General features: G+C 30.6%; 2 protein-coding genes across 2 annotated transcripts in view; one reads left to right on the forward strand and one right to left on the reverse strand.

Moving 5' to 3' along the window:
- Positions 1-2,479: 2,479 nt before the first annotated feature.
- LOC107489302 (2-hydroxy-palmitic acid dioxygenase mpo1) lies at positions 2,480-5,836 on the reverse strand. Its single transcript, XM_016110053.3, has 4 exons — positions 5,017-5,836; positions 3,545-3,607; positions 3,251-3,322; positions 2,480-2,825 (listed from the first exon to the last, which is right to left on the reverse strand). The coding sequence occupies exons 1-4, from the start codon at positions 5,371-5,373 to the stop codon at positions 2,706-2,708; spliced, it is 612 nt and encodes a 203-aa protein (XP_015965539.1). The 5' UTR covers positions 5,374-5,836; the 3' UTR covers positions 2,480-2,705.
- Positions 5,837-8,990: 3,154 nt separating this feature from the next.
- Positions 8,991-10,446, forward strand: part of LOC107489300 (photosynthetic NDH subunit of lumenal location 2, chloroplastic) — a 3,015-nt gene continuing 1,559 nt past the window's right edge. The window contains exon 1 of the mRNA XM_016110051.3: positions 8,991-9,628. Within this exon, the coding sequence (XP_015965537.1) occupies positions 9,101-9,628 (528 nt within the window). The 5' untranslated portion in view covers positions 8,991-9,100. The remainder of the gene's footprint in view (positions 9,629-10,446) is intronic.

The following is a 10,446-nucleotide window of genomic DNA, read 5'->3' on the forward strand; positions in this document are numbered from 1 at the left end:
AATTTATTTTTACCATCGACAATTATTAATTTAATTATTAATAAATAATATATTATCGTCGGATTTATGGTGGGATAAATCTGACATTAACAAGTACTATAATTTTGTCAAATTAAAATTTATATCCCCGATAATTAGCGGCAGACAAAAAAATTAAACAGTATATAATTACTGATAAAACTTACACCGTCAAATTTATTTCGCTGCTAAATTCGACACTAAACAGATTATTGACACATTATTTTGATAATCCGTTAATAAATTCAACAATATTCGATAATCTTTTGTAGTGTTATATGTTTGGAATCAAAATATAATAGAAACTTTTTTAATTACCATGATAGTCATGTGTCGAACAAAATTTAATACTATGTTCCTAATAAGAATGTCCGATTAATAAATATATATAATTATAACCATTAACAAAGACACTACATATAAAGATAATGCTTTTATTTCCTTTTCTTCTCTTCATATTCGATCTTGATTGCATCTCCTCCATCTTCATCTTCATCATTTTGGTCTTGCCCATCAATCTACAAAAATTCAAGGGTACACTCCTTGTTACAAAAGATGATATATGAAATAGTAAATATAGCCGTAAACAAGTAAGTGCGTGTAAGGATTATCAATGATTAAATGATCAAATTCGTCTCTAAAAAATATTTGTTCTCTAAATTAGTTTTCGAAATATATTTTTAATCAAATTTGTCATTCAAAAATTTTAAATTAGTCATATTAGTCTTTTCATCGTTTTCATTGCTGATGGCGTCAAAATTTACTTAAATGACACCGCGCTAGCTACATCATACACTTAACCGTCTTAATTAGGTGCTAACATGATAAGTTTATCTAATCTAATTAGGACAATCATCTATCTCTGAGAATTGAAGATTATATATGAAATTGGTCCATGTTGTTGGGAAGAAATGACAAGAGTCTACAAGAAATGATATGAAGTTCTTCAAGAGAAACAATTGGAAAGCACATGGGAAATGATTCCATTCTTCCTCCCCATATTCTCAAATAGCGCAATTTAATAGCTCTGTAAAGTCAATCAGATAAATCTTTCAACTTGAATGATCCATATTAATCTCAATTCTCAAGTACTTGAAAACTTTTAGATAGTTGAATTTGTCAGAGGCCAATTACTCCTTCATTGTTAATTTGCAAGTTCATGTACATGATCATGCATTTTGAGTCTTTTAAATGTCATTGAATTTTTCAAATTCAAGGAGTAAGAAGAACCGAAGAAGCATCAATTTGAAGCAAAGAAGCGAAACCAGCTTATTAATATACAACTCTCCAATGTCTTCTAGTTAACAACAAAAATATTATTTAATTTATACACTAAAATTAATCATTATGTATTTTTGTATAGGTATATATATAGTTTAATTTATTTTTAATGTGTATTCTTGCTATTTTGTATAAAAAAGTTAATAAAGGAAAGAAGTATTTTTTTTTTACCAATTTTTAGGTGAATATAAAGAAATTATGTCATTTGAGCTATAATTCGTTGGCAAAAAAAGAAATACTCTTAATTATATATTAAATAGAATAATTATTTATTAGGCTCATTTTTATACAAATAAAAATTTTTCTTAGTTTTATATCTGTAATATTTTATACCAATTAGCTTCAGAATCTAATTATTTTTTGAATAAATTAATAAAAAAATAATACAAATAATTGTTTAAATATAATTGTATTTTAATTTTTCATTCTATTACGTACACGTTGAGGTTAATTTGAAATAAAAGATAATGAACTTATTGTAACTGCCATGCATATTGTGCTTTGACTGCGTCGTCATCTGAGAATCATGCGCCTTCATGGAAACCGGGGTTCTTTTACAGAATCCGTTTTGCGTTTGGAGTTAGCTAACCAGCAGTGGCGACAGACCTGCGTCTTCCTTTTTTATGGCAGCAAATTTTCGGACTTTGATGGTCATTTATGGTAGAAGTGGAATAGGGTGGGTTCAAGAGCGTCAAAATCTATAGCTAGCTAAAACGATAGTGGAAGCACCTGCCATCAAACAAAACAGTGAAAATATTTGAAGACATCACATCAACAATAACAGAGTAACAGAGGAATTAGTCTTTTTGTTAGTGCTTGTTTGTTTGTTCAATCCATGACAAAAAAAAAATAATAACAATAATAAATAAATTAAATTTACCTGATAACTTTTGATAGTAGGTTAACTTTTAAGGAGTGCTGCACTCCCTACTTTATCTGGAGTGCACTAGCTTTCGCCATATATATATATAGATTATTAAAATCAATTTTTAATAATTATACTAATTATTATATTAATCTTTTTAATTGAACAAATACATATAATAATAACAAAAAATTATTTGAAAAATAATAGATTAAATTATGGTCATAATATTACTTATTTCTAGCCGTGAGAATTTTAGAAAACCAAAAATTGCATAAAGTTTACCAAAAATAACTCAGTCATCAAGGCCCAATATGAGAGAGCTAAAACCTTACAAAGCAGATATTTGTAAATGAAATCATGGAACATTGTATCATAAAGTCACAGATTTTGTCTTCTGTATAAAGATAAACTATTATAACATACATATATGCGACTATAATTCACACGTATTATCATTTTATAGCACGTTATTCATCACCTCATCATTGGAAAATAGAGACTAGCTAGTAACAATAGATACACAAACCCAAGCATAAAGCTAAGACATTATTAGTTTATGATGTTTTTCTTTCCATTCTTTGATGTTAGCTTCTATTTTTGCTTGCACACTTGCTTGAAATCCAGGGTACGGTTCATAACCAAATAAAGTTTGGAGAGCCTGCATCAAAACAAATGAATGAATAAATGAACAATCAAGGAATGAACTAATATCAAGGAAGAGCATAAAGCCATGCAACATAAAAACACAATATAGGCCATATTTGATAACTGTCTCCAAGCAAAAATAGGGAGACGCTAAAAGATATAAATCTTTTTGGAAAAAAAAAACATAGAGAGTGAGAAAAAACATGTCTTGGTACAAATTTCACTTGATTTTCTGATTTATCTCCATGATCTCTGTGTTTATGTATCTTTTCGTCTTTTGAAATATTTCTTAAGCATAGTCTTAGAAATAGAGTGAAATTTTTCATAGATAAGTTTTGATGGTTAGTTATAGGTGAAGCTCATTTTTTTTCTTTTTTCTTTTTCAAAAAAATCATTATTTTTATTCCAGAACTAACCATAGGCATAAAAGTATCCTACCTCCAGCAACACAAAGAAAGGAGCCATTACAAGGGCCTGAGCGAGGTTATCAAAAAGAGCAGGTGCCCGTTTCTGCGAATGAAAAACAATTTGTTCATGTAAGATGCAGTAAGTCAACAAGGGTGTGTGTTCGCGAGTATTATATTTTAAAGGAGGAAGAGAAGGGTTTTAAAAGAGTGTCTATATAACTATGAGTTCATCTTACTTTTCAAACCCCTTTTTGATTCTCTTGTTTCAGTTTCAGAGTGAGACTCATAAACACATTTAATAAATGTTAGTGTAGCAACAACTTGCCTCAAATACTCCATGGCCAATGAACTGCGCCGTCCAACATACAACCTGAGCCACCAGGACAACCTACAAAACATGATGTTTTTCTTTGAGGATTGAGATTTAATTAAAATTGACAGCTATGTATAAACAAAGCAAATATTAGTCCTCTTCGCATGATTATTGATTGCAATTAGCTAACCGAAAAAGAAGCACAGGTACTGATTTCAAAAATGAAGCTTTGTCAATGCCATAGTTTCATGATCAACAAGTTATATGAAAAGAAAATTAAACATCTCTTATATCTCTCCTCTCTAATCTCTCTCTCATTCAATAACTCTTTTTCTTAACTGAATTTTCTCTCTCAATAGGGATTTGAATCTTGATCCCCTCCCTAATTTCCAAATTATCATACTTATAAAAACTTACTCATTATAATTCCATCTTATAAAGGGATGGGATGTCATATATATATTTATATATATATGGATGAAATGGATAAATGCTTAGCCATTAATTATGATCTCTATGGATGCCTACCAAACTCGATGGTTATATTCTATGATAGTGGAGATGAGAATGAATGAGTGAAAGCACAAATGTACAAGAAATGCTGAGTTTAGGAACTAGTGTACATAGTCAAAGTTATAGTAACTACAGAGTGAGAGTAAACGATCATGTCATGGCCAGAGACAACCCAAGTTACTTCACTATATGTAACAAGGCTTTGTTTGCTGTTTTCAAAGTTATTTTTTCATTGCATCTTATGTTTTATCATAGTAACACATTGCTCTTTCATTTATAAGATTTTACCACTTAACATAAAATTTTCCATCTCAGAAAAGGTTGAACAGCACTCGCTGGACTTTTTTCTATCCCAATCTTAGCATTGTATGCTAAAGTAGTTTCCGATTTCATAGGTTATTTACATTGTGGGTAAGTTGGAAAATCATGTAGGGATGAAAAGATGAATCAAAACAGGGGTCCTTCTCCATTATTTGTAGTCATAGATGAAAAACACATGTGACTTTATATAAAATCATTGACGTGCACAACTCAAACTCAGAGATAAACAGTTCATGATATTGGTACCAAAGCTTCTATAACTAAAATGTCTAGATTTCGATCTAGACTGTCACTCTAGATAGGAGTGATTATACCACCAACATAGTTAGTACAACATGAAAGATAAATCTTATTTAACAAATTTCACCAACCATCAGCTAGAACTCGGTTTTTTTGTAACTTCAATGCCTAAATAGGTTTCCGGGGACTTTATCATTAGCCTCTTTCATACTTATAATAGCCAACTTTTCAATGCTTCAATCATTCAAGGGATAAATTAACGATTTTACTCAATAGAAGTTGAATTTCAGCACGAGTTAAGAAAATAAGAAATAAAAAAGAACAATCACAAGAACAGTATCTCATTCTTATAATCTTATCATTTAGACTTGCACACAAAAAATTGAAAAAAACCAAACAACCTAATTTACCTTCCAAGCCAGAGAGAAGCCAAGTGGTCTTGCAACAAAACTGCTAACAACCCAACACAGAGCACAAAGCAAAGCACCCAAGGAACCAGCTTTAGGATCCAAGATTACATAATAAGCAGCGTAGATCAGAGCAACAATGAAGCCTACATTCCAAACCAAAACCACATGGCTCTGCCATAGAGAAAACTCAAGGTTTGGGAGATTGAAGAAGGGGGGGATGAAGTAGAGAATGACAAGTGCTGTAAAGAATATTGGCCAAACAAAGAACTCGTGGATTGCTATGTTAACTGGGTTGTTATGGTATGCTCCATAGAAAGCAAACTGGTCTTCAAGATTGAATAATCCAATCTTTCCCATCGATAACAGGGAAAAATTCCTTTCTTTTTTCTACCGGAATCGAGTGGTTTTTGTTGGGGATTCTTGAAAAGAAATTAAATGGGAGCTATGAGAGAAGAATCAGGGAACACGGGATTTTTATGGGCAAGGTTTGACGAATAGATTGACGTAATTAACATTTGGAATGAACGAGTGTGGGGAACTTTTGGATGATGAAAGTTGAGAATGTTTAGTCGTATACATTAATACTGGTTAGGTTTGTTTAGAATGTGTGATTGATTGAACTGAAAAGCGGGGAAACAGAATCACCGATCATTCATATCGTATGTTGCTGAGATACTCTTAAGTCGTGGTAACTTGCAAGGGACAAAGAAGGATCCATGGTAGGTAAAATAATGGAGTTACGTTGAATGAATCCACCTTTAAGGAAAAACCTGCTTAATCCGTCTCTGCACGCAGTGTCGGAGTGGGACGGGCAAGTGTGACGAACGTCCGCTTATTTATTTTTTCTGGACCTTTCAAGTTTCAACCCAATTACTATTAAAATGAAAAATAAAACATTTATCAACTTGATATATAATAATATTTGTTTGATACAATTATAAAAATCTTAAGCTATGTTATCAATGTTAATTAAACATAATTTTTTTTTCAAAAAAAAAAGAATAAAAAAAATCATTGTGGCATGCCAAGTCTGTCCGCCTAACTACCTACCATTATGCAGGGTAGCTCGCATTTTGAAATTAGTTAGCTTTTGTTTTAAGATATTGAGATAAAAATTGAGAGACTAAGAATCAATATCATATTTGTCGGCCTGAAATTGGAACTAATAATTTTAACTTTGACCTTTGTGCTAATTTCTTTAAATCTTCTCATATCCTTCATGCAGGAGTCTGTACCACCATCAAAGATCCTTAGCGAAAGCCTTAACCTTGTCGCTGCCGCAGTACCACTACAATCTTGTCGCCGCCGAACCCACCACGAACAAGATAGTCATTGTTAATTCCGTCTTGGATTCGTTTACTGATTTGACAGAACTAATTTTTAACTCGTACTTGAAAACTCTTTCACATAACTTTTTAAATTAGGGATTTTATAAGCGTGCGGCAATGCATAATTTTTTATTACCCTAGTTTAGGATACGTGATATATAGTCCGGATTAGGACAATTCTCGAAAATTATGTTTTCTCTTTAAGGAACTGGATTGGCTTTTTGAATTTAACCTTTTGATTAATCAATTGATCAAGACATTGGCAGTTAGTTAATTAAAGAGAAACAGAGGAGTCGAGACATCGCAAATTGGTTACTTTAGATTCGTCGTAAACAGAGATTTGCAAACTTTAAAATTAAGTTAATAAGGTTTAATTCTCCTGAGAATATGAAAATCTTCAAAATCCTGGACATTCACTCTTATTGATTTCTCACAATTCACTCCGAAACATTCAGCACTCAAGCAACCTTTATTTCAAGCTTTTTAACATTCCAGCAAGTCTCAACAATTCTCCAATCTAGGTTTATTGATCTGATTAGTGATTTAATCCAATATTTGTGTGTAAAATCTTTTAATCCTCGTAGAAACAATATCCACTCACTATGGTATTACTTGAACGATTCGATGCATTTGCTGGTATCTATAAACTTTTGTTTTCGCTCATCACAGCAGAATCATGATGTCTTCAAAGTACTTGCAAGATCCATACCTTTGATCCTTAAGCATTGGTCCTAAGTTTAATCCTTTACCCTTCATTTTGATTAGAGGAAAGGGAATCCTTTCTCTTTCTTTTTCTCCTAAATTGTTGCAGCAGTTTAAGGTAGCTTCAAGTAGCTATTTTGTTTGCACATTTTGGTTAATATAACTATAAAATTTTTCTTCTAAACCAGATCAGAATTTGATTTTGTCTTTGACTCTATTATTTGACTTTTTTTCCTCCAATGCCTTTTGATGAAAGATTTTGGTGCCAGCAAAAAGTAGTGAACCTCCTTTCACTTGCTTTATCCGAATTGGTAAAGCTCCAACTACATCAAATGTTTTTAACCATGCAACAAGCCATGTTGCTGATCTTGTTTAAATATGGGCTACCCAAACAAAAACTGTCTTTGACCTGCAAACATAAATCATACGTCAAACACATTTTGGGCTTTTAACCCAATCAAATATCTATATTTGTCATCATCAAAGATTAAGTTATTATTTCATAAACTCAACAATAACTTTGATTACTCAACTAAGAATTATTTTGTAAGGTGTAAAAATTAAATTTATTTTTTAATGTAAGTAAATTTAATTAATTATAATTTAATATAATAATATAAATAATATTTAATATTAATTATAATAAATTTGAGTCCTTGTTTAGAAGGACTCCCTCACCTTGAGACCCGTGCAGGAACTCATTCTTTCTCTCCTCCAATCGTTAGAGTTTCTATGTGTCAGAAAAAAGTAAAAGAGGAACTCATCATTGTAGGTGCTCTTAGAGATTTTGGTTTAGGTAAAATTGTCCAACCACAAATTCTTTTTGTGTCATTTTGTTATTTTTGCTTTGGTTCTCGCCCAATTCTGCTTAATAAATTGCTAACGCCTTTTATGTCAGCATTTTCTAAATTTGTGCACGAAGAAAAAGTAAAAAAAAAATTATTAAGACCAATATTTGAAGTGTATGCACGAAAATGCAAAATAGTTTATGCAAAAAAGGAGCAATGGCGAGAGAACCATGAATGGGTGGCTGAGTGTATGATTTAAGAGTGGTGAGCTGAGAGAAAAAAATGAAAATGAAAAAAGAAAAATCACTTAATTTATTTGATTGCTATTATCACAAATTTGTTCCATTATAGAATTTTAACTTTATAGAGTTCACCGGATATTTTTTCATAAATTAAAGATATTTATAATTAAAAATTTAATTAATTTTTTTATCATATTTTTTTAGAAGAAATATTTTATTAATTTTAACATTTTTTGACATAAAAAAGACTTAATTACAAAACTAAAAATATTGTACGGATTCAATTAAAAAAATATATAAGAATTTAATTACAAATTTGATTAGAGATTTTGATTTAGATAAAATTATCGAAACACATAAATTTTTCTTGTGTTATTGTGTTATTTCTGCTTTGATTTTTACGCAACTCTACTTAAATTGCTAACGCTTTTCGTGTCAACATTTTTTAAATTTGTGCACGAAGAAAAAGAAAAAAAATTATTGAGATCAATATTTGAAATCTGTGCACGAAAATGCAAAATAGTTTATGCAGAAAAAGGGGCAACGGCTAAATAATTAAACATTTTACTTAATATGTTTCACATGTATCTTAAAAATACATATTAGCTAAAACTTAATAATATTATGAAATACTAAAAATTTATCGCTTCTAATATCATTGTATTTTTTATTTGAATACATTTAGTACAAACAAAATAATAGAGGCTAAAGTCATTCATTTATATCCACAATTTGAATTTGTAAGTACGACTCATGGCTTTGAATTCCTAGTATTCTTCTTCTTCTATAGAAAAAAAAAAATAGTAAATCATCAATCCAATCCACCAAGTTTAATCTATTCAAGTTCTTTTCAAAAAAACGAAATAGAAGATAATGGTGGCACGTGGCATAACCTTGAGGCACAATTATACTTGGGCAACGTCAGCTGAACTGAACCTGCTCACTACCATAGCCACTCACCAATTACATAATCCACCCTATCTAACCAAACTTATCCAAAAAAGAAGTGACGACACACAACACCATGTCCAGCTTCACTCACGCCACCGCATTCCTCCACGCCCACATCAAAACCAAGCAAAAAACAACCACTCCGGCCGCCTCCACCACCAACAACAACCAAGCACCATTTTATGCTGAACAAAAAGATAATAATGTGGCCACTAATAATAGCACCAACAGTAGTAGTAGAAGAAGACTAATATCAACATTTCTAACAACTTCGATGGGAATAGTCCTGGGCGGCACAACGACAATGACACCACAGGCGGCGGCTCAGAATTGGGGGACTCGTTCGTTCCTGAGGGAGCATTTCTTTGAGGCGGGGCTGTCTCCGGAGGACGCAGTGGCGAGGATAAAGCAAACGGCGGAGGGGCTACATGATATGAGGGAGATGCTGGAAACAATGTCGTGGAGGTATGTGATGTTCTACATAAGGCTGAAGCAGGCTTATCTTGATCAAGATTTGAAGACTGCAATGTCCACTTTGCCAGACAACCGCCGCAATGATTACATCAAAATTGCCAATGAATTGGTAGATCACATGACCGATGTAAGTTCACAAATCTCTTATATATGCTCTCTTTTACACTTTCACTCCTTCAACTTAGACTTAAGTGATATGATATATGTTTAATTGGATGTTGTACCATTAAATAAATTCTTTTATGACACTAGTTTTCTTTAGAGTTCTAATAGTTAAATTAATTTTTAAAAAATAAAATATTTTTTAAATTTGTTTTTAATTTTTTTTTATAATTAAATTAGTTCTTTAAATATTATAAATTAATTATACCAGTCCTTCGGTTATTTTACTCATAATTTTCATCAACGATTAATGATGTATAATGTTAACTACTAACATACATAACACATAACATACAAACATACTAATTTGTATTATATATGTTATCAATTAACTTTTACAACATTAGTTTTTGAAAAAAATTGTTAATAAAATAACTAAAAGATAAATATGATTAATTCATAATTTTTTTTCAGAATGAATTTAAAAATATCTTATCTTCCAAAACTAATTTGACTATCAACCCTTTTTCTTAAACTAAAATAAATTGTAATGATCCTAAAATATTTTTTTAAAAATATTTTATAATTCATCTCACATCAAATATAAAAACAAATACCTTAAAAATGTTTTAGTATTTTTTAAAAAAAATTAGTTTGAGAGAATTTAAATTAAAATTTTGATCTAATATAAAGATTTAATTACAATTTTTAAAATTATAAAGACTTAATTAAAAATTTTATAAAATTATATAAAAGCTAATAGAGTAGTTAAACATATTTTTTATAAAAAAAATAAAGTTGATGGCAATATTAAAAAAGAGTTTAAAATGTAAATGAACATGA

This window comes from Arachis duranensis, chromosome 5 (genome assembly GCF_000817695.3).
Source record: "Arachis duranensis cultivar V14167 chromosome 5, aradu.V14167.gnm2.J7QH, whole genome shotgun sequence".
Lineage (NCBI taxonomy): Eukaryota > Viridiplantae > Streptophyta > Magnoliopsida > Fabales > Fabaceae > Arachis > Arachis duranensis.

Coding starts and splice junctions, on each gene's coding strand:
- LOC107489302 (XM_016110053.3), bottom strand. CDS start 5,373: ATGGGAAAGATTGGATTATTCAATCTTGAAGACCAGTTTGCTTTCTAT. Junction 3,323..3,544: donor TTGGCCATGGAGTATTTGAG/GCAAGTTGTTGC, acceptor TTTCATTCGCAG/AAACGGGCACCTGCTCTTTT. Junction 2,826..3,250: donor CTTTCTTTGTGTTGCTGGAG/GTAGGATACTTT, acceptor GTTTTGATGCAG/GCTCTCCAAACTTTATTTGG.